This window comes from Notamacropus eugenii, chromosome 6 (genome assembly GCF_028372415.1).
Source record: "Notamacropus eugenii isolate mMacEug1 chromosome 6, mMacEug1.pri_v2, whole genome shotgun sequence".
Lineage (NCBI taxonomy): Eukaryota > Metazoa > Chordata > Mammalia > Diprotodontia > Macropodidae > Notamacropus > Notamacropus eugenii.
In genome coordinates, this window is record NC_092877.1 from 226,120,007 (window position 1) to 226,144,340 (window position 24,334).

The following is a 24,334-nucleotide window of genomic DNA, read 5'->3' on the forward strand; positions in this document are numbered from 1 at the left end:
GAACCATATGAACACAACTTCTAAACATTCTCAACAGAAATAAAGATAGATCTAAATCACCGGAGAAATATCAATTGTTCACGGGTAGGCCAACACAACACAACAAAAATATCAATACTGCATAAATGTATTTGCTTATTCAGAGTTATATGAATCAAACCACAAAAAAATTAGAGTTTGAAAAAAATTCTTCCAGAGTATTAAGATTTCAAAATTAGTGAGGGAAATGATGAGAAAAACAAGTAGCAATAAAGGGTAACTAGTAGAACTGGGTCTCACGCTATGTACTACAAAACAAAAAGACACAGCGCAGCACTGCGCAGTAAAATTAACAGATTTTTTTTTTTGGAATATCAATTTTTTTCAGAATTATTTATATAAAGTTGAATTAAAGTCCATCATTACAACAGATTTGCTATGCAATGTATAGGAGAAAACAAAGATCATTAGCATAATGCTTAATAAAATTGAATTTGCATAAAGCAAATATACTTAAAGGGAGAACTGTCTGTACTCTGATCAATTCAATGACCTACCACTATCTGGAAAACCAGTAATGAAGAAGGCTAATAATTTACCTTCTGACAGAAAGGTGATGGACCCAAAATGCAAAAAAAGGTATTCATTTTTATTCTCTTTTACTCTTTCTTACTCTTTCATTTCCCCCAAGTCACCCAAATAAAGGGAAATGGAAGAATGAGGAGGCCTAGGGATATATTGGGGGGAAAAAAGGATTAAGAAATTAAAAGAGATTACTCCATCCTTTTTAAACGCACAAAAAAAAAACAGGAAGGTAGAAAGAATGACAAATAAGCAGGAGAGATTTTAATGTTACCTGGTAAATTTATTATGATTAAAAAAGAAAAGCAAGCTGTACATAAAAGATTCACAATCTCATGCGTAACTATTTTTCTGTTTTGTCATATATACAGAAATGCCCTTTTCATTTGGTGTTTATTAGGTTCAAATCTTTTTTAAAAGAGTAAACTCACAGCTATATTTCAAAAGTCATGAAACTTAATACTCTTTGATCCAAGAGTTACCACTAGTAGGTATATACACCCAGGCCAAAATCAAAGGGAAAGGACCAATTTTGGAAGCATTTCTTTGTAGGAAAAAAAAAACATCAACAAAGTTGGAGTGGCACATTCATTAGGGAATGACTAAACAAATTACGATTTAAACATATAATGGAATACTATTTGGTTGTAAGCAATGATGAATATGATGCATTCAAAGATACCAGAAAAGACCTACACAAAATAATGCAGAGTGAAGTGCATGGAAACAGGAGAACAATTTACACAACGACTACAATGATGTGAAGTAACAACTTTGAAAGACTTCTTTTAAAAATAACTTTTGAAAGAACTCTGGTTAATACAGTGACCTGTCATGACTTCAAAGAACAGATGATGAATCACAGTTCTGATGTCTTGGATGCTAAGACCAGAGCTGCAAAATGAGACATATTTTCACATGTTGCCAGTGGGTTTGTTTGTTTTGCTTAACGATACTTAAATTATATTTTTAAAACACACAGAAAAGAACACAAAGACATTCTGAAGTGAACACACGCAAATCAGGACAAGTGCTTAGCTTAATGACTACAACATAGCAGGCACCTAAAAATTCTTATTAATTGGTTAACAGTAACATAACATGTACTGCATATCATATATACATTACAGTTCTTTTTCAAATACCATGAATGCATGATTTTTTCTATTCATTACACATCAAAATATTATTTCTTGATGTTTTAAGTTTATCACCAAAAAAAATAACAATTACTTTGTGAGGGGTAAGGGTGTGACATTTGACACACCTTTCCAAGGTGCAGAAACTACCTTCTTTGCCTTACTGAAGATGTCTCCAAACTAGTATCAGTTATTCTGTTCTCAATAATTTCTCAAAAATTGTTACAAATGAATGTGTAAATTCATTACTTCTCTCATTTCTTCCATACACTCAGTTACCAAACAAATTCTGTTAATATTTCCTTTCAAATGTTTCTTCCTCCATTGTCACTAGAATTAATCCAAGGGTATAATCATCAAATTCAAGAAAAGATAATTTTAATACTCTCCTAACACCAGGTTCTGAGCACTCCAAACCATTAGACTTCCTAGGGTTAATCTGGGCCAAATTCATTTTCTCTCTACAGAGCACATCACAAATATATGCAATGATGTATCAGTTCAATAAACTGGCCTAAGAGTCTGAATAATAAGCACTTTTCCTCCATTTAATATCTATCCCAAGATCCTTTTTGGATCATCAGATCCCTTTAGAATTATAACAAATTCTGTTATAAATTCTATGTCATATATTATGTAATATATTAAAATTTGTTAATTGATACAAACAAAAGCACCTGAACTTACCACCTACAGAGAGTTCTTCCTCCATTTAGATCCTCTATAGAAGGGCATATTCTATGACCATAAAAATACCTTTGACAAGCATATATACCTGTTTTTATCTCACAAAATATTACCAGTGAGTTACTGAATCAAATAATCTTTGTGCCACTTGTGAGAGAATATTGGATGATTTTGACAAATGTGTTAAAAAGTTATACTTTATTCAAAAGAATATTAGTATATAACAGTGGTAATAAGGATAGCATTATATTTTTACATGAGACTAGGTATAACAGTTGCACGAAAAAATTCAACAACTGGACAAAAAATGTAGTACAAAACATTTCATAGGAAGAGAAGTGATATTTTAAGTACTACAATAAAGATCATATAGCTAAAAAGATTGGTTTGGAAGGAAAGGGCACCTAGTGCACAGAATGCCAATATTGGAGTCAGAAAGACTCATTTTCTTCCATTCAAATCTGGCCTCAGATTACTAGCTGTGTGACCCCAGACAAATCACTTAACCCTGTTTGCCTCAGTTTCCTCCTCTGTAAAATAAGCTGGAGAAGGAGATGGCGAAGCACTCTAGTATCTTGGCCAAGAAAACTCCAAATGGAGTCACAAAGTGCTGAACATGACTAGAAAACAAGTGAACAACAACTAAAGGGAAGTGATAAACCAACATAAACTTGAAGAAAAACGTACAGAAAAAACAATGACAGGTAACTAAGGATGAATACAAGCAAATTTTGCTTTTGACCATTTTTATGCTCTCAGAATATTCTTAACTTTGACAGTATCTTTACCGTGAAAAACCCAAATAGGATCACAAAGAATCAGATGTACCTGAAAAGACTGAACAGCAACCAAGGTAACTTAACCAATAACCAATAACCAATAACCAAGGAGGCCTGCCTTGATGTCCCTGCTCTCTGATGTTTGCCTCATTTAACTGACTTCTCCTGGCCAAGTCAATCCCTGAGAGTTCCCTAATTCTCTGTAAGTTCCTAGGGAAACTGATATGTATTATGTAGGGACTGACTATTCCCTGGCAAGACAGGTTAATCTTATACATACTGAAATACAGCACATAAAAATACACACAATAAATTTCATAAATGTTTAAAATACTGAACTGCCTTGAACAAAATTTAATCACACATTTTTAAGTTTAAAATTTTTTTTACTGTACTATAAAAGCCAACACTTTCTGATTAAGTGCTAATCTCAGTTGGTAACTTATTTTTACAGTTAATGCTCCTGAAAATATTAGGCTTACTTCAAAAGGCTTGAAATTTTCTTTTTACATAAGTGTATGAGGAAACAATGATTGCACTTTAACAAAACATTTAATTTTGTTTATGTAATACAGAGCTACAGTAGAAAACCAACAATAAAATTATTTCTCACCTTGACCACCCCATCAAAGCCAGGAATTGTGTTGACCTTTGCATTCTTAGCTAATAATTTGCTTTCAATCTTGTCTCCCATAGCTTGAATAGCATGTGTGTCAGGTCCAATGAAAGTCACACCTTCTGCTGCCTGTGGAGACAATGAAAGTTTAACTTTACAACAAAAGTATTATTAAGTGTTAGCTAAGGGTTCATGTTTATAAGGAAATGAGGATGTGTACTCAAGCCTCATTTACTAAGTAACCTATTTATATTGCAAAATGTGCTTTGAAAGCAGCTATTTCAGCAGTATGTTAAAAATGTATACGACCTTGTTAACTACATCCACGTTCAGATTTAAAGCTCTTCTAACTAGTTTTTGTATAAAACAGAGTCAGATGGAGGAATAATAGTAATACCATTTTTATAGCATTCTAAGGTTTGCAAAGTGCTTGCCATACTCCATGTGACTTGATCTTCATAATAAACCTTTTATGCAGGAGTTATTGTTATCCTCATTTCACGAGTGAGAAAACAGGCACAGAGATTAAATGGCTTTCCCAAGGACACATAACTATTCAGCATCTAGACAGCAGGATTTGAAACCACAGTCTATCCACTGCCTAGCTGCGTTCTAGCTTCCCTGCCTTCTTCCAAGTACCAGCCAACATTCACTCATCCAGAGGAAGCCTTCCTTGCTTAATATTCATTGTGCATATATTTTACGTGTATTTATTTATTTGTTTGCTTACTATCTCTCAGCTCCCTCCACCTCTCTTAGTTTCCTCTGTATCTGCAGGGCTCATTAGCGCAATAAATGCTTACTGACTGGCTGACTGATTGCCTAGGACTCTATTTACCTAAAAGTATTCCAACTTGAAACTTAAAATTATCCTGTTAATAACAAAGCTGTCCATGCTTCTTTGTACTATTAATCATTCCTTTATGCATGCTATCTGCCCCATTACCCTCTCCCCCACTCACACACAAGAATAAGGACAATTTTTCCCTCTCAGAACTAGATAAATCTAAGAAAGAAAGAAAGAAAGAAAGAAAGAAAGAAAGAAAGAAAGAAAGAAAGAAAGAAAGAAAGAAAGAAAGAAAGAAAGAAAGAAAGAAGAAAGAAAGAAAGAAAGAAAGAAAGAAAGAAAGAAAGAAAGAAAGAAAGAAAGAAAGAAAGAAAGAAAGAAAGAAAGAAAGAAAGAAAGAAAGAAAGAAAGAAAGAAAGAAAGAAAGAAAGAAAGAAAGAAAGAAAGAAAGAAAGAAAGAAAGAAAGAAAGAAAGAAAGAAAGAAAGAAAGAAAGAAAGAAGGAAAGGAAGGAAAGGAGGAAAGGAGGAAAGGAGGAAAGAAAGAAAGAAAGAAAGAGAAAAGAAAGAAGCTACAGAAATGAATAAAATTTTAGAAAAGTTAAATATGAAAGACCTCTGAATAAGGACAGAATGGAAATGCTTTTCTATAATAGAAAAGAATATGTATTTCTCTAAGAGGTACATGGCACCACATAAAAACTGATCATGTATTAGGAAATAAAAACCTCACAACCAAATGCAGAAAAGCAGAGATATTAAGTATATCCTTTTCAAATCATAATACAATAAAAATTACATTCCATAAAATATCATGGAAATATAGAATAAAAATTAATTTGAAAGTAAATAATCAAAATTCTAAAGAATGAGTGCATCAAAGAACAAATCATAGAAACAATCAATAATTTCATTAAGGAGAACAACGAAAAAAACATTCCAAAATCTATAAGATGCAGTTTTGCTATGTACATGGAAATATTTTTTTTCTTTTCCTGTTTTGTATTTAAGCTTTAAATGAATAAAAAATTTGCACACACACCTACATTTAATCAATTAGACTATAAGATGGAGAAAGATTTACATTCTAGTAGGAAAAAAAGAAACAAGTGGCTTCATTCATCCTCATACAGTATTTAAAAATTATAGATGATTGGGTCTGATTGTTTTGTTATATTTTGAGATCTTAAGTGAAAAAGAAAAGAATTCAAGAGAGGATTCAATATAAAACAATAAACTCCTATTTCAAGAAAACATATGTAATAAATACTACACATTTGTTTTCAAAGCCTCCTGGCTTTTCTTTGCTTCCTTCTAGGTTTTCTTTTGTTCTCTGCTGTACACTTTTTATTTTATTTTTATTTCTCCTCCCTCCCACCCCGAAAGCTACACAGATGTATATTAAATTTACACAGATATATAAAGATACATATCTAATGTAGTTTCTAATCTAGGTTCCTCTTAATTCCTGCAAATAAATTTCAAAGATTCTATTTAGTTTTGGTCTTATGAAGAGGGCAGGTAGGTGGCAACTGCTAAGCCTGGAGTCAGAAAGACTCATCTTTCTGAGTTCAAATCCAGCCTCAGACACTTATTGGCTGTGTAAATGTAGGCAATTCAAGCAACAATTTTGCCTCAGTTTCCTCATCTGCAAAATGAGCTGGAGAAGGAAACGGCAAACCACTATATCTTTGACCTGGAAAACCCAAATGGGATCATTAAGTCAAACAGGACTGAAACAACTAAAAAATAATCTATCATGAAGAATAATAAGACACCCTCTATTTTATTAAAGTTTAATTGCCACCTCCAAAAAATAGTAACTTATTCTTGTTTAGAACCTTTTGCTTTTTTAAGTATCATTTTTGAAGCTCCCTTCTCCTTTATATAACTAGCTAAGCAATACGAGATGTTGGTGATGTTAATTGGTACATGAAATCTGTCTTTTGGCCTATTTATTGATGGAGTTCAGACTCTGGGAGCCTCCTTGAGCTGCCCTTGAATCTTCCCACTTAATCTGGTGTTTCTTACTCAAATCTCATCTTTCCATTTGCTATGGCAGTCTCAGGAAGCCCATGTGCTTTTCATTATCTCTGCGCTCAGGTCTCTGTTGCACTCCCCACCCTTGATCCCATCAAAACCCCATTCCCCAGGTTGCTACCACTCCCATCAAGATCCTCCCTAGAGTCTATCTGTATTCACCCCATGGTACCAGTCATTCTGATACCACCCCTATCAAGACCTGGATTGCCCCACCTGCTTCCTACCCATGCCCTCCATTATCTGATATTTCCTGATTGCCTCCAGCTGTTTCCAACCCTTGACCAGTCATCCCCTCCTTGGACTTCTCAAGACCTTCCCTAAACCCCTCCTCCCATTACCCTAGACTACCAGACCACCCCCAAATCCCTCCTACAGTCTTTTCTGTATTTAAGTTCCATCTCGCCTCCATGAAGGGGAGATCCAGCTCAGACTCCATCTAGCTGGGATTCTATCTGGCCCACTTGTGAATACAAGTATTACAAATGCTTAGGCTCCTTAACAAGTCAATCCAGTAAGGGCGAATCTTTAATAAACTTTGTTTTCTTTGGCTTTAAGAAGGCTTGACTCAAATTCATTCAAGCAGGACCCAGTGTGTTGGCATTTTGGGGTCCCCAGCACTCCTAAACCTCATCACTTGTAACACTGTTTTTTTTTTACTTGCAAGCTCTAGATTTTGGCAATGATTTTTTTTTAACAGTTTTTGTTTTAGGGTTTCTCTCAGGAATTGACTGGGTAAATTATTTTTATTTTCTATTTTCACACTGAGCTCTGATTTTAATAGGCCTAGGCGGTATTCATTTATAATTTCCTGAAATATGGTATCCAGACTTTTTATATAACCATGGTTTTCTGACAATTTGATTATTTTATAATTATCTCTTACTGTCCTGTTTTCTAAGTCAGTTGTTTCAGAAAGGAAATAGTGTATGTCTTTTTTCAGTTTCTCCATTCTATTCTTGTATTTCTCCTTGTCACATGGAGTCAGTGGTTTCTATTTGGTCCATTCGAATCTTTAAAGAAACCATTAAATAGGTAAGATTTTGCAGCTCTCGTACAAAGCATTGTTCAACTTTCAATTCTTTCCTCTAGGATTCTCATTTTATTTATAATAATATTTTTAATTTCTTGTTTCATCTCTTCCAAGAATTCTAATTCTAATAGGTTTTGTAATGAACCTATAACTTCATCTGAGGATGAAGTGTCATGTCCAGTCATATCTAACTCTTCATGAGCTGACTTGGAGTTTGATTGGCAAAGACAGCTAAGTAATTTGCCATTTCTTTCTCTAGTTCATATTACAGATGAGGAAACTGAGGTAAGTAGGGCAAAGTAACTTGCCCAGGATTATATAGTTATGAAGTGTCTGACTTCAGGACCAGTAGTCTAGTCACTATTCCACCAGCTACCCCAGGATAATGTTAAGAGAAAAGGTGCTCAAGCTTCAATATGAAGTGATCCATCTTTCAAAAAAAAAAAGTTTAATTTTTTTTCAATTAAAAAGCATCTGAACAGCCCCAAGAAAGGAAACCAGACCTGAAGGAAATATTTGTTTCTCAGATATCTCGGACAACAAAAAAACAAGAGCAAACAAGGATAATGAAAAAAGAAAATCAGGGGCCATTAAAAATTTCTTTCCTAAAAGGCACACAAGGAGATAAAGGTAAAAGTAGAAATCAAATACAAATGATGGGAGAGTGCCAGGCTGGAAACATCATGATCTAAATTTCATAAAACCTTTCCAACAGATGAATCAATTGTTTTCTGATGGAACTAAATTAAAGAATGCAAAGCATAAAAAATGAGGAGGAGAGGAAGAAGACAAAAGGAACACTGATGCACCTAAGGAAGTCAAAGGCTATCAATGAAAGCAAAGTAATTCCTGTAGTCTATCTGGTAGAAGTGTAAAAGAATGGATGAAAAATAAAAGGGAAGTGTTAGAAACAAAGAAACTCCATCACAGTATGTGTAGTCCAGCAAACAAAATGCAATGTGACAATTTGTAATGGGCTTTGCTTTTTTTTTTTTTTTTTGCCTTCTAAATAGATGGTGAAGGGGGAGGAGGAAGGAAGAGAATTCAGAATTAAAAGTAAAACTAAATTAAATGAAAATAAATAAAAATTAATGCATCGAAAATTACAAGGTATAAAAAATAATTTGAAACACTAGCCAAGACCAAAAATGTATAATTCTTTCTGCATTTTAAATTCATCACCTCTTTGACAATGGTATGTGTTTCACCTTTATTCCTCTAGACCAGAGATGTCAAACATGCCTCCCTCCTCCCATGGGGGAGAGGAGTAGAGACCTAGTCCAGGTAAAATATAATTGGGAAATACTTAACAAAATTTAAAAAATATAGCATAATGTTAATATGTGGTTTTCTAAGTCAAGATGCAGCCACAAGGACCCATATAAACAGTTTAGGGATGATAACATTTATATTTAAGTTTAACACTTCTCTAGACTACTGGTTTACCGTTGCAAGGCAATTTATTTATCATAATTGTCTTCTATTAATTCATATTTCTGTCTTGACACTCTAGATTAGGATTTTTTTCTCAGAGCCTGGCTCCAATAGCTCTTCTGCAGGTGAATGGTCTGGCAGATCCCAGTTTGGTTATGATGTATACTGCATGGGGTCCTTAACCATTGGCTCTCCTATACATTGGGGTCTCTTGTGTACAGTGATATATAAAAGTCCCAAACTCACCTTTATCTTCTGGTACAAGACATGTAACATCTTCTAGGGGAGAAGGGGAGGTGGGCAAATTTTTGAAATTATTTTTAGAACATACATTTCAGAGGCTGCAAATTTTCAGAGCCCCTAGAAAGAGTCAGCTACTTATTCCAAATGAAGGCAAAGAACTTCACAAGTGACTAAATGCCCTGAGGACAAATGTATGTGGTAAATGTTTAACATCCCCTCTCCACAAAAACGTGTCCCCTATACTTTTAAGTTAAATCTGCAGTAAAATTTTCTCCATCTATTTTTGTTTTCTTTTATTTTTATGACACTTTATTATTTATTTTTAGCAATTTTTCTTTTTAAAATTTTCATTTCCAAATCCTCTCCCTCCATCCCTTCCACACTTCCCCCACCCACTGAAAAATTAGGCAGGATGCCAATTATGCATGTGAAATGCAAAACATGGTGCCATATTAGCTATACTGTCCCCAAGAAAGTCATCCCAAAAAACCCTAAAGCAAGAAAATAATATTTCAATTTGCATTTGAATTCACCAGTTCTCTCTCTGGAGGAGGACAGCATTGTTTCATCATGAAACCTTTGGAACCTTCTTAGATAAATGTATTTATTGATTAGAGTAGCCAAGGTCTTTCACAGTTGATAATCATTACAATGTTGCTGTCATTGTGCACAATGATCTCCTAGTTCTTTTTACTGGTTGTTGCTGGGTTTGGGGCTTTTTTGCATGGGTTCATATAGGTCTTGTCATATTTTCATCTGAAACCACCCCCCTCATTGTTTCTTATGCTACAACAGTAGATCTACACAGTTACATGTCACAGCTTGTTCAGCCATTCCCCAACTGGTGAGCTTCCCCTTGATTTCCAATCCTTTGCCAACACCAAAAAACAAACAAACTAAACAAAACACACAGCTATAAATATTTTTGGACATATAGGGATACAGACCTAGCAGTGGTATTTCTAGTCAAAGGGTAGGCACAGTATTATAGCCCTTTGGGCATAGTTCCAAAGTTTTCCAGAATTATTAGACCAGTTCACTGCTTCATCAACAATTCATTTGTGTAACTGTTTTCCCCTCTTCCCCTCAGACATTTGTCATTTCTGACAGGTGTAAACAAACCTCAGATTTGTTTTAATTTGCATTTCTCTGATTAATAGCAATCTAAAGCATTTTTTCATAATTATAGACAGCTTTGATCTCTTCTTCTGAAAACTGCCTGTTCATATCCTTTGACCATTTATCAAGTGGGAATGGCTCTTATTTTTTATAAATTTACTCACTTCTCCATATATATATATTTTTAAAAGAGACCTTTATCTGAGAAATTTGCTCTTAAATTTTTTTTGAAATAACTTCATTTATGGTAACTTTTAGCAAAATGTGATTTCTGTGATTATCTCTTTTGATTAGATTTATTTTTGCTTTACTTTGTCTGAGATTATAATTACCATCCCTGCCTTTTTTACTTCTGGTGAAGCACAACAGATTCTGCTTCAGTCTTTTATAATTAACTCTGCGTGTCTGTTTCAAATACAATCTCTTGCAAACAACTATTGTTGGGTTCTGGTTTCTAATCCATTTGGCTATCCCACTTCCATTTTATGGGTGAGTTCATCCATTCACATTCACAGTTATGATAATTGTATATTTCCCTCCATATTATTTTCTCCATTCTCTCTCTCTTTCTCTCTCTCCTCACCCCTCTCTCTTTTTATCCTGTCACTCCCCAAAGGTCAATCTTGCTTTTATTTAACTCCCTTAACTTGCCCTCCTTTTTATCATCCCCCTCCCCATATCTCTTATCCTTTCTCCTTCCTGTTTCTCTATTAGGTAACAGAATCCTAATGCCAAACTGAGTGTGTATATAATATTCTTCATTCTTTGAACCAATTTCAATGAGGATAAAATTCAAGTATTGCCCACTGCCCCTCCTTCCTTGGGCATCTCTTTTCTATGAGAAAATTCTACTCATTCTATCTCTCTCTTCCCCCAGGGCTTTTCTCTTTCTCACTCCATCACTGGAGAAATGGTGGAGGAAGAGATCATCCCTATAACTGTTGCACACACATGCTCTGTCTATGCAGACTGCTTCTAGTTGCCCTAATAATGATAAAGTTCTTAGGAGTTACATATATATCATCTTCTCATAGAGGAATATAAAGTTACATTTTGTGGAGTCCCTTATGATTACTTTTTCAAGTTAACTTTTTTATATTTCTCTTGAACCTTCCATTTAAATGTCAGATTTTCTATTCAGCTCAAGTCTTTTCATCAGGAATGCTTAAAAGTCCTCTATTTCATTAAATATTCATCCCCCCCCTTGCCACAAGTGAAATTTCCACAAAAGTAGACTGAGGCACATTTTCTCCAAGCAATATAAGATTTTATTAGCAAGATACAAACCTGGTAATAAAGTAATAAAGACTTAGAATTGAAGACACTGATCCCTTTTAAAATCATAAAACAAAGAACAGAACAGGAGAAGGAATAATTCAATTGGTTAAAAGGCTGGCAGCATCATAGGGGTGAGGAATTATGATTGGTTACATTAATACATAATACATACATGGGAACAAGACAACCCCTCTCTGTCTGAGAGGAATGCTTTCTGGATTTATGGGACCCAGCTAAATGTCAAGGACATTTATGGTGCACCTATACTCACTGGATCTTTGGAATGAAATAAGACTACTTTTAATTGGGCAAGGATAACAGAGATGGGACCAGGGAAGCTTATGTGCTCTGAAGGATAGCAAACAGATGTCACAGAGTTTCTTGGTAGTAAGATAACAATTCCTTTAGAATTAAAAATTATGAGAATATTAAACCATTAAATTTAGCTCAGTTTATTAAAATTAAAAGTGATCAACAGGAAGATCAAACTTTGATATCTATCTTGAGAGAAGACTGAACTTGTGAACTCATGAGCTTCTTCACTCAGAGATAAAGAAAAGACTTAGTGTTGTCATGTAAAATAGAGACTATGATTACAGAATAGAATCAATTACAGAATGTAATTGAATATAAAATACAGGATCAATGTTTGATTTTCACACTCTGATGGATTATACCCAATTTTGCTGGGAAGGTTGTTCTTGGATATACTCCTACCTCCTTTGCCTTCCAGATCATATTTAACAGCCCTTCATCCCTCCAATGTGAAAGCTGCTAAATCTGCGTGATTCTGACTGTGGTTCCACAATATTTGAAGTCTATTTGCAATGTTTTCTCCTTGACCTGAGAGCTGTGGCATTTGGCTATAATATTTCTGGGTGTTTTCATTTTGGGATTTCTTTCAAGAAGTGATTGGTACATTCTTTCAATTTCTGTTGAATCCTCTCAATCAAAGATATCAGGACAGTGTTCTTAGATGATGTCTTAAAATATGATTTCTAGGCTCTTTCTCTGATCACAGCTTTCAGGTAGTGCAATAAATCTTAAATTACCTCTCCTCAATATATTTTTCAATTTGGGTGTCAAGTGTGAATGAAATAATTCACATTTTCTTCTATTTTTTCATTCTTTTGACTTTTTTGTTTGCATAATACCTAATAATGTCATTAGCTTTCATTTGTTCAATTCTAATTTTTAAGGAATCATTTTCTTCAGTAAGCTTTTATGCTTCTTTTTTCTAGTTGGTCAATTCTGGTTTTTTTTTTAAGGAGTTCTTTTCTTCACTGATTTTCTGTACTTCCTTTTTCATTTGACTTATTCTGGTATTTTGAAGGAGGTGAGAGGTCTCCCAACACTTTATTTCTCTCCAAATGCTTTGCAGGTCTCTTTAGTTGCCTGCAGATTTGTGGTTGTTGTCCTTAGCCAACCTAGGCTAAAAGGTTAATTCCTGTAGTTTCTCTAATTCTTTCATAATTCTCATTTGGTTTGGTACTCTTTTCTTTTATCTTAGTAGAGTTCCTGTGAGGAAATTGAGCTCTTCAGTTCCCCTTCATTCAGCTATTGTGACCATACACACAATAAAATTCTTTCCTTGGAGCAAAATCTTCTTAATCAATAAGTTTCCATTTTTTATACACATAAGTAACCTGAATTCTCATAATGAAGTAAATTAATAAACTTAAAATACTACTTGAATCTGAGAGTTTAAATTCTGCAACACTCAAAATCATTATCTGGATCACACTCTTCCAAATGTTCAAGAAACTGCTCTAATCCTTCTCTGACCACTCCTTTTCTGTATCTTCTCCCTGTGTGCATCTCTAACCCACTGGTTTCCTACCTTACTTCTTACCTTCAAGGGGCTCTCTCCTCTTGACACCTTAAATTCAACACATCCAAAATTGGACTCATTATTTTTATCACTCACTCATCCTCAAATCTTCCCCTGTTCTAAACTTTCCAACTGCTGTCAAAGGACACCACCATCCACCCAATAGCCCAGATCTGCAACCTAGATGGTATTCTTAATTCTTCACTCTCCTTCACTGACATATATATTCAATTTCTTGCCAAAGCCTGTCAATTCTACCTTCCTAACATCTCTGGTATATATCCCTTTTGCCCTTATCATCTATAATCTAGACTACTGCAATAGCCTGTGGTTGGTCTCTCTGCCTCAATTACCTCAGTGAAGCTTCATCTTCCACTCAAGCTATCAAATTGCTGTTCCTGAAAAAAAGGAATGACCAGGAAAGTCCTCTACTTAATAAACTCTACTGGTCCCCTATTACCTCCAGGATCAAGCATTACCCTTTTAGTCTTCTTTTATCATACTCACATATACTCTCCCCCACTCTGCCCTGCCCCCTTCCCCATACTTGACAATCCAATGACACTAACCTCCTTTATGTTCCTTGAACAAAATACTACCATCTCCCAATTCTACATATTTTCAATGGCTGTCCTCAATGCCTGGAATGCTCTCCTACTTCATCTTCTCTCCACAGCATCACAGGTTTCTTCCTTTAGCTCAAATTCTCAAAATCTCAGCTCAAATTCCAATTTAAGCAAGAAGCCTTTTTCTAGCATCCCTTAATGCAAGTGCCTTCTACCTGTGATAAGTTAGTTTACCTTACATGTACCCTGTATATACAAAGTTGTCTATATGTTGCTTCCCCTTGTTATTATGTGAACTTCTTGAGGATAGGGTTTGGTTTTTTTTTCCCTTTCTTCGTATCCCTAGAGCTAATCTTATGAAAAATTTTGAGTTATTGTTTTCTGTGGTTTGGGCATCCTTGGCATCATAAAAATCCTATAATTTCTTTGTTTATCTATTTTTAGTGCTGAGGCCTCTGGAACTTAATTCTATGTCACCCCTACTTTGGGGATCAGCCAAAATTAGTCAACTCCTTTGCTCCTAGGCTTTTTCCTTACCTCATACTGTCTCTCTCCTTCAGGTTCAGATTGTTAGGAACTCTTCCTTCAGCCTATGTCAGTTCCTTCACCCAGAATACCAAGGTTCCCCTCTTCCTTCTAGGACTGACCTTAACTAAAGCCTTTTCTTTCCTTAGAAAAGAAAAAAGAAGAGTGAAAGGCCTTTTCTTTAATTCACAGCCAAGTCTGAGGCCTTTTCCTGAGGAGAGAAGGATAAGAGAAGTCTTAATTTTTATTTACTTTACTGTCTCAAGGAGTTTGTTTTCTATAAACATCTTACCACCCTTTTTCTAAAGCAGAGGAGAGGCAGGTAATAGGGTTATTGCTCAGGGGTAAGGGAGAGTTGAGCTGTATTGTTTCCTTCTGTACCATATAGCTCCTTCCTCAATTCTTATCAGCAAGAGTGCCTGACACAAAGTAAGCCCTCAATAGATGATTGTTATCTACCTGGCTAAAAAAATGTTATTTTACAACAATACTGACAGGTTTTTAAATAAGGTTTTATTGATGTCTTTTGTTTTTTTACATCACCATAACTGCCCCGCCCCCAACATTTGCTTTTGCCATTCCAGAGCATCATACAATAGAAGAAATGGTATCTTTTATATTTTTTAAAGATACCAAAAAAAAAAAAAAGAAAAAATCAGTATCAATGACTAATACATAGAAGAAGTCTGAAAATATGTAAAACACACTTCATGTCTAGCAAAAGTGTAGGGCACAGATGTCTTCTCATATCTCTTCTCTTGAGCCCTGTTTATTTATCATTTGCAACACTCACTTTTGTTTTGGGATTTTTAGGGTTTTCTTTGCATTTACATTGTCATAGTCATCATATATATTGCTTTCCTGAATCTGCTTACTTCATTCTACAACAATTCATGTAAATCTTTCAATGGTTCTCTTCATTCATAACATTTGTCATTTCTTATAGACCAATAATACTGCATTATATTCATGTACCACAATTTGTTTAGCCTTTCTCCAATTAACGGGCATCTATTTTGTTTCCAATTCTTTACTATGGAAAAAAGTGCTGTTATAAATATTTTGGTGTTTAAGGGAACTTTTGTTTTAGAAATGTTTTCCCGAAAGTATAAGCCTAGTAACAGAATCTCTAATTCAAAAGTATACACATTTTGGTCACTTTATTGTTCAATTCTAAATTACTTTCAGAAATGGTCATATTGATTCATAGTTCCATGTTAGTGTGTCTATCTTCCCATAACCACTCCAACACTAACAATCCACAACCCTGACTCGATTTTTCACTTTTCTCATTCTATCAAAAGGAATTTAGCTGTGAAATAGGAAAACTGAATTTTAATACTACCAAATTTTATTCAGAGTCAAAAGCTTCAAGTACAAGGTCCAAAATATACTATACCACCTGAAATGAAATGAAAAGAAAAATATCTTTACATATGTTCCAGCAGATAACAAAAGTATACAGTCTTGGAGTCACCTAACCCAATAAGATATAATATTTTTTAATTAAAAAAAAAAACCATACAACATACAACAAAAAACTAATCACCTCCTAATGACTAAATTCCTACCTCTGGGTCAGAAGTAAAATAAATTGAAATCATAAACTGTATGGTTGAGGGGTAGCGGAAGCCAGGAATACAATAACTAGTGTACAGCAGTCACTATATTCTCCCTTATCACTTCTCACTAGCTTATTACAATGAAAGGGAATTAGTCAGAAATTGCTCAATATAACCACAAGACACAGAGTTCTTACTCTCAACAGACACAAAATTATTTCTATTTTCTAATATTAAATTTCCTAAAACACAGATAACAATTACCACTAGACTTTAAATTTCTTCCTTTAAAGAGATTATTAGGCAAGATATTAGAGGAAATACACTTGCCCGTTTCTACACTAAATAAAGTCACTTATGGTTTCCCCATCTGCTTTCTTATTTTATTCTTCTCTAAATTAGAAAATGCCTTTAGATACATTTTTACTCACATAGGGACATTTAGGAAATCATTTTGATGACCGATCAATAAGAACTAATTAAGCATTTACTAAAATGCTGGTACTATTGCTAAGTATTAAAAATGCAAAGAAAAAGCTAAAACAATTCCTCCCCTCAAGCACCTTTACCACCTGATAGGGAAAAAGACATGTAAGTAAATATATGCAGACATAGAGGAGATAGAAGAGAAGTTTAAAGAGGAATGCATTAACAGTTAAGGAGACCTACAGAAGACAGTGGTTGGTATTAGTTTTGAAGGAAGGCAGGAATTCTAGAAGGAAGGACAGTATTACAGATATAGAAGACACATGAATGAGAGATGGATCGTCTTCTTTGAGGATAAGGCCTAATCATAGAGAACATGGAGAAGAATAATGTATAAGTAGACTAAAAGTTAGGAAAGGACCAGTTTCACAAATTTAAATGCAAACTTTACATTTGATGCTAGAGATAATACAGAGCCATTGGAGTTTAATGAAGTGTGTATATGGAGAAAAGAGGGAGGTAGCAAGTGGAGCGGGAGGTAAGGGACACGCCTGGGAAGAAAGGATGGTAACATGATCAGAGCTATAATAATGGCTAAAGACATAAGGCCAAGAGATTAATTAGAAGGCTACTGCAATAATTCATGTGAAAATTAATAAGAATCTGAACTAAAGTGGTGGCTATCTGAGCAAAGACAAGAATATCTACTATAAGGGAAAAACAAGATTTGGCAAATGACTGGATAAAAGGTTTGAGCAAAAATGAGGAGTCAAGAATGACAGAAAGGCTGCAAATTCAGATGACTGGAAAAATCATGATGGCCTCAAATGTAATAAGAAAGTCTAAATAACGGTGGATTTGGGGAGAAACAGAGAGAGTTTTCTTTTGGACATGTTGAGTTTCAGATGGCTACAGGGCATCCAGTTTGAAATGGTGATTTAAGATTGAATCTCAAGAGTGAGATTATGACTAGATAGCTGTTTTCTCATCTAAATAATAAGGGGGTTGCACTAGAAAGGCTTTGAGATCTCTTCTAGACCTAAATATATGATCCCATATTCCTACATATAGATATGGGTTCCACCGTTATGAAAAAAATGATCAATGGACAATACCATCACTGAATGAACAAAAGTATTGCTACCTGTCCAAAAAGAAAAAAAAACCTCACAAACTTCATTTGATTAAATTACAGTAAGAAGAGTAACTATCTTCTTTGCAACAAAGGACTTGTAAGTCAACTCATTTCTATAAAACTCTATGAGAACAATCTATGCATGTATCAAGCGTATTCTTGACAAAATCATAAAAAGGCAATCAGTAAGCTTCACAGATGATTTTCTATACCTGATCACATATTTATACTTAGTTAATTATATGACTCTAAAGAATATAATCCTTATTTATTCATTTTAAGACAAAATTTTTCTTGGAGGAGCAAAATGTAACCATGAATGCTCTCCTCAAATCAGTCACAGCACAAATATTAATTACCTTTGCTTACAATCAAAATTATAAACAATGCTTTAAGGGGCTTTGAAGAAAGGGTTCAAACTTAAGTGAAAAACTAAATAATTTAATCCAAAGAATGCATAGGTTGAAGAACAAATGATAGAAAAAAAATAGGTAATTCCATCAAAGAAAATTATAACAATGAAAAAACATAACAAAACTTTTGGGATATAGCCAATGCAGTCCATAGAAGCAAATTTACCACTCTAAGCACTTTCATCAGCAAAAAAATTGGGTAGTATACAATTAAAATAACTAGCAAAGAAATTAGACTGGGAGTCAGGAAAGCTATGCATTAGCCTCCACTGCCAATTAATTGTTACCTTAGATAAGTCATATGAACTCTATTTGCCTCAATTTCATCATGTGTAAAGTGAAGGGACACTACTAGATATACAAGTTCCTTATGACCTGGAGAATTTTATAATTCTAACAATAATACAATTCTAACCACAAAAACATAAATTACATTACAAATACAGAACCAAGCATTCAACCTTCTCCTACCAAACTTTCACTGATAATTAGAAATACCATTCTGTTATAATTATTATTATCCTCTCTTATTTCTGACTTATTACTATATACTGTACTCCATTTTTATTGATCTAGTAATAAGAATTAAATAAATACCTCAAATTATAGTTTAAATATAGAATGTTTTTTTTAAAAAACTTCCTAGCAAAAGTCTTTAATTTGAAGATTATGTTCATGGCATAACACCATAGGAATGAAGTCAGTCATTCTATAAGAGTTATTTTGATTTAAGGAGAATAAATAAACCCTGTAGGACATTCCCATGGGTTTAAAGAAAAAATGTATAAATCTACTTTACTCTCCCACTCTAGACCCCATCTATAATGGATTAAACTAAGAGTATTTTCAAATTTTAAAGGACTTAATATTATTTGGTGGAGCTCTGACAAAGCATGTGGTCCTTCACAAAAAAATTTAATTTGGCACTATAAAGAAAAATTAAATAACAGTATTCATTAATCATTCACAGACATTGGAAAATAACTTCTTTGACTTGTATAAAGCAGAAACACCCCCCCCCCCCAAATGGACTGAGGGTAGGGGACCAAGAAAATTATCCATCCTCTAAACAGTGCTGGTTTGAGGAAAATTCCTAGATGAAGTCAGACGACGTCGATGCATTTTAACATAAAAACTAATGTGACTTCCTCAAGTTCATATAGCTAATAAGTAGCAGAAGCAGAATTAGAAACCACGTCCTCAAATTCCAAAGCCAAGGTTCTTTGCACAGTACCAAACTCCAATTTAGAGAGAAAAGTGACTTCACAGGTCATCTAATATAATTACTGTGCAAAACCGGACACTGGGAGATCTCACATGATTTGTCCATGATGATACAGAATCAGGGTTTGAATTGAGGTCCTAACTCCAAATCTACTATTCTCCCTCTCCTGGACAAAAACTGGTGTCACACTGCCTCAAAACAGAGGTACTTCTGTTGTGTATCTGTGGTACTTCTTGGAAAGCGGGAGACTACTGGAGACTATTTCTCCCTCAAAGATATCCATGGTCTTCAAGTGCTTTTGCAGTCAGAGGTATCTGGGGATTAGTCCTGGATTATTACACTCATTAGCAGGTTTGTGTTTCACCTCAGACAAGAGTCTGGGAGCCAAAGTGAAATTCCCAACTCCACCTCTAATTAGAGGGAAATAGAATGATAGAAGAAAACACTGTGATAATACAAGTCTTTAACCTGATGCACTCCAAGGGTTTGTTAAACTGTCTTGCTTTCAGTCTTTAACCCCACCAGTCTATTCTGCACATTGTTGCCTGATTAGTCTTCCTAAAGTACCATTTTAAGCATATCACTCTCCTAATCAAAAATCTTTAATATTTCCCCTCTATTAATATAAAATCCAAATTCTTAACTTTAGCATTAATGGACCTTGAAAATCTATGCCTAAACTACTCTATCCCAGTCAAACCAGTGTATACACTTTACACTTTCTCTCTGCTTCTGTTGACTCATGCTGTCCATCTGCCTAGAAAGCTCCCCTTTTTTGGTTATTAAATGTCACTGTCGAAAAACGTAGGTGTGGATGTGGAAGGACATGGATGAGAAGAGATCTAGATGCAGATGTGGAAGGATGTGGATAAAGGTGGATGTGAATGGATGTGAGTGAAAGTGGCAATGGAGGCAGAAGTAGAGGTAAAGGAGGGCTTAGGGGATTGAGGCAGAAGTAAGGGTAAAGGGATATATATCTTTTGAATCTAGTCCCAAAGAATTTCTCTTAAAGATATAATTACATGTATAATTCTTTAACAATTAATTTAACACTGCTTGTATTATCACTTCTGGTCTCTTAAACTGCGATGTAAATAATTTACCGTTATTTTACTGTTCGTGTATTTATGTACTTCACTGATTTCTATTACCAGAGCAGGACATTAACAAAATTATCTTAAATTTCTTTCAATAATATCTATTTGTAGTAGGTGCTGAATAAATGTTTGAAAGTAACACTGCTACATATTGTCAAATCCAGGACTAGATCCTAGGTCTCTAAATTCCCAGTCCAATGTTCCTTCTGTAATGCCACCACACTGCCTTGGAATAATTAATGAAGCTAAAATTCTTTTTTTCCCCTCTTCCCATTCAAAGGATATTATACCATCACTTCTACATCACTAAGGTCAAAGAATATGTGTGTTTGTCTGCCATAAACACATTTAAATTTCATTCTACCAAAGAAATGCATAAGGGAAAAAAAGATAAGAAAAGAAATAAGAGAGAAGCCAAATACATTATTCTTTCATTAGGACTAGTGCATGAACTTCTTAAAATAAAACTTTATGCCTTGATTATAGCTGTCCAAAATGAAAGAAATTTTTATGGCGTTCATGTACACAAGATGAAGAAAGGACATAGGAATGACACTAGAGTTAGAAGGATGTGTAGCTAGTTGCTTTGACCATATCTAAAGATTACCAACTAAACTGATGAGTGGTAATTTGGAGAGATAACTGTGTCCTACATTCTGCCCTATTTAACACTTTCATGACTGACTTAGGTGGCAACATCATTGTAAGGCATGTAATGATGTAAGAAAGAAGAGATAAACTGGATGACACAATCAAGATTCAAAAAGACATTGCCCAGTTACAAGGAAAATCTTGAATTTTTAAAGTGAACTTTAATGTTAATAAATATAAAGTTTGTATTTGGGTTTAAAAAAACACTGCCATGAGTATGACGGAGAGACCATGCCTTAATAGCATTAAAGGAATCCCAGAGGCTATACCCCATCAGAAATGAGATTTAAAGGTTTGGGATTAACTATCATTCTACATGAAATCTGAATTAATAGGATTCTGGCTCTTCTATAACAGATAATCCCTAAGGTTACATGGTCTGCCAAGACCAAATTAAGGCCAAGCGGCATCTACCTGTGATAAAGAAGTAGGATAAATCACAAAAAAAAAACTAGAACTACTACCTAAAGGTGATGAATGAACAGTGTGGCATGATGCATACTGTCACCTCAATACAACTAAAAGCTCAAAATTAACATTATAAAATGTACATTTTGGTTTTAGATTTTTTGATAATCATCTTTAGGATAAATTGGGAAAAACTTTAAATACATATTCTAAAGCACAGCTGGAGAAATAGTACTACCTAATTCAAATGACACAAAAACTATTTTCACAAACATAATACATCCAAGATAGATCAATTAAAAACTAAATATCAACTCTAATTTGCAACTTATAGAAATGCAAAAAGGAAAAAAAAACAGTACTTTTAAGAACGGAGAAAAAGAAAGTTTACTGACCCAAATTTCAACTATAACTTAACATACACATGAAAGACTCCAAAGTTTGAAAATAAGGACAATTACTTTATTATAAAAATAAATTTAAATTTTTACTATACCCTAGATTATGGCTAAAATCATTATAATTACCAAAACAAATAAGTAACCTTAAATGTTATAACATACTCCTCCAAGTTGAATAACACGAAAAGAAAAATGTAGTTTATCAATAGCAAAATCAAGTGCTTTACCGATCTAAAAACCTTACACTTTTAAAACAATCTGCTTTCGACATTTAAAGCTTAATTTTTTTAATGCTCCAAATCCTAAAATGTCAGTTAACTTGAATTTCCTGTTATTACTAAACAAGTTTATAGAAAATGTGAATATAGACAAATGAAACAAGCAAGAATTTTCTCTGGATATCTTCCATATTGCTACTCATTCATTCAAGCTAAAGAAACAAGCCAAAGATTTTACATGATAAAGGAAATCTGTGGAACTAATCCCAGAAACCTCTTTCTGTTTTCTTGCGTAACACCTCCAGGGCACAGAAAATACAAAATGCTTCATTTGCATCCTTAAACATTAAAAACTGAGAATGAGCCTTTTCAGCTGCAAATGTTATTGCATCTACATTTCCAGAGGAGAAAGAAGGTTAAACAGCCTACTCAGGTTTATGTTAACTCATCTCTTTTTAGTACTCAGATCGGCACAAAGAGTAGAGAATGTGGAAGCTTAACTGCCCAACCTCTTTCCTCCCTACTTCAATTAGACCCTGGAAATGGATATCACTGCTGATTACAAGAAGATAAAGAGAAGAAATCAGGTATACACAAAAGAAATGAATGGCCAACACTAAAAAGTGTAATCTGGATCTTCCAGTGTTACAAGGAGCATTTGTAGATCTTAATACACTAATAAGTCATATCAAGGTTTGTTATTACAAAACTAAAATTCTGTTTCAGAGAGCTAACAATAGTGTTTTTGTGTTCTGCCTGAAAAATATTCGAAGAATTAATTTTGTTGTGTCTTTTCTATGACTTTCTAACACATAATAAACAGCTCCTTCTTTCCAATATCAGTCAGAAGATTTAAAAGATTAATATAGTAAATAACTAGCAATCAGATGACCACAAAATAAAAGAGTATTTGCAGTTTTCACTTCCTACCCTCAAAAAATTATTTTAATTAGTTATAAGAAGAAAATAAGAGCTCTTACGGATGAAGGTGGGGGAAGTATTAGGACAACCCCTGGGATTTCCAAATATGGACTTTGTTGGTATCTCACCTCTGAATTTTCAGAAAACTAAATAAAAAGAGTAAGGAACTTCAAAACAATCCACTGAACATTACCAATGAGCAACTTGGCCACCAAAGACACTCAACTCTATCTTTTAGGCTCTAGCAATGACTGGATAACTTAATCATTTGTGGATTCCTAGAGAATTGAATTAAGACCAAACTCCTAAAAAACTGTAATTTCAGAATGGTTGTGTTGTGAACTTTTTGTTTGTTTGTTTGGTTTTTAAAAGAAGGTAATATGTACGCAGGGGGAGCTGATATGTAATGATTTTTTTTTAAAGAACCTAAACTATATAGTCTCCATGTGTAGAAATAAAAGAGCTTGGAGTCACAAAATCACATACTTTCAGAGTTACAGAGGACCTTAGCAGCTCGGTAGTTCAAACCATTTAACTCCCCCTCCCGCTCCCCCCCAAAAAAGAACTGCACTAGCACATACGCCAAAGGTATGTTTATCTTCTATCTCTCCTGTTTGGCAGCTATGTAGCACAGTGGACAAAGAATGGGTCCCATAGTCCAAAAGTCTTCAATTCCAATTCAGCCTCAGACATATGCTGTATGATGCTAGACAAGTCCATTACTTCTAGCCCAGTTTCTTCCACTGTAAAATGGAGGTGACAATAGCACCCACTCCTCAGGATTGCTGTATCAAATGAACTAATATTTGTAAACACAGAGCCTGGCACATAAAAGGAGTTTAATACATGCTTCTTTCCTTCCTCCTAGAAAACCTCCAGCAAGGGGGAGGTAACTCCTTCCTAAATCAATCCAAAATGCTTTTAGCTCTAATTGTTAACAAAATTTCTACCCACTGCTCCTAGGTCTAACTTCTGAAACCAAACAGAATAAGTATAATCCTTCCACAGGACAGCCTTTCACACACTTCAAGCCAGCACTAGATCACCAGGGACAATTTCTCCTGCCGTCAACTCAGGCCTCAGACTCTTACCAGCTGTGTGACTCTGGGCAAGTCACTTAACCCTGGGGTTGCTTCAGTCACTCATCACTAAAATGAGCCGGAGAAGGAAATGGCAAATCACTCCAGTATCTTTGCCAAAAAACCTCCAAATAGGGTTCAACTTTTTGTTGGACAACTATG

The 24,334-nt window shown here is 34.4% G+C and overlaps 1 protein-coding gene across 3 annotated transcripts in view; it reads right to left on the bottom strand.

Annotated features, from left to right (window-relative positions):
• Positions 1–24,334, bottom strand: part of PCCA (propionyl-CoA carboxylase subunit alpha) — a 492,766-nt gene that overhangs the window by 361,198 nt on the left and 107,234 nt on the right. For 2 of the 3 annotated variants that reach the window (XM_072622036.1, XM_072622037.1), the window contains exon 7: positions 3,780–3,911. In XM_072622036.1, the coding sequence (XP_072478137.1) occupies positions 3,780–3,911 (132 nt within the window). Of the gene's footprint in view, positions 1–3,779; positions 3,912–14,648; positions 14,670–24,334 lie in introns of those variants that run through there. The other variant, XM_072622038.1, reaches the window with a different exon arrangement.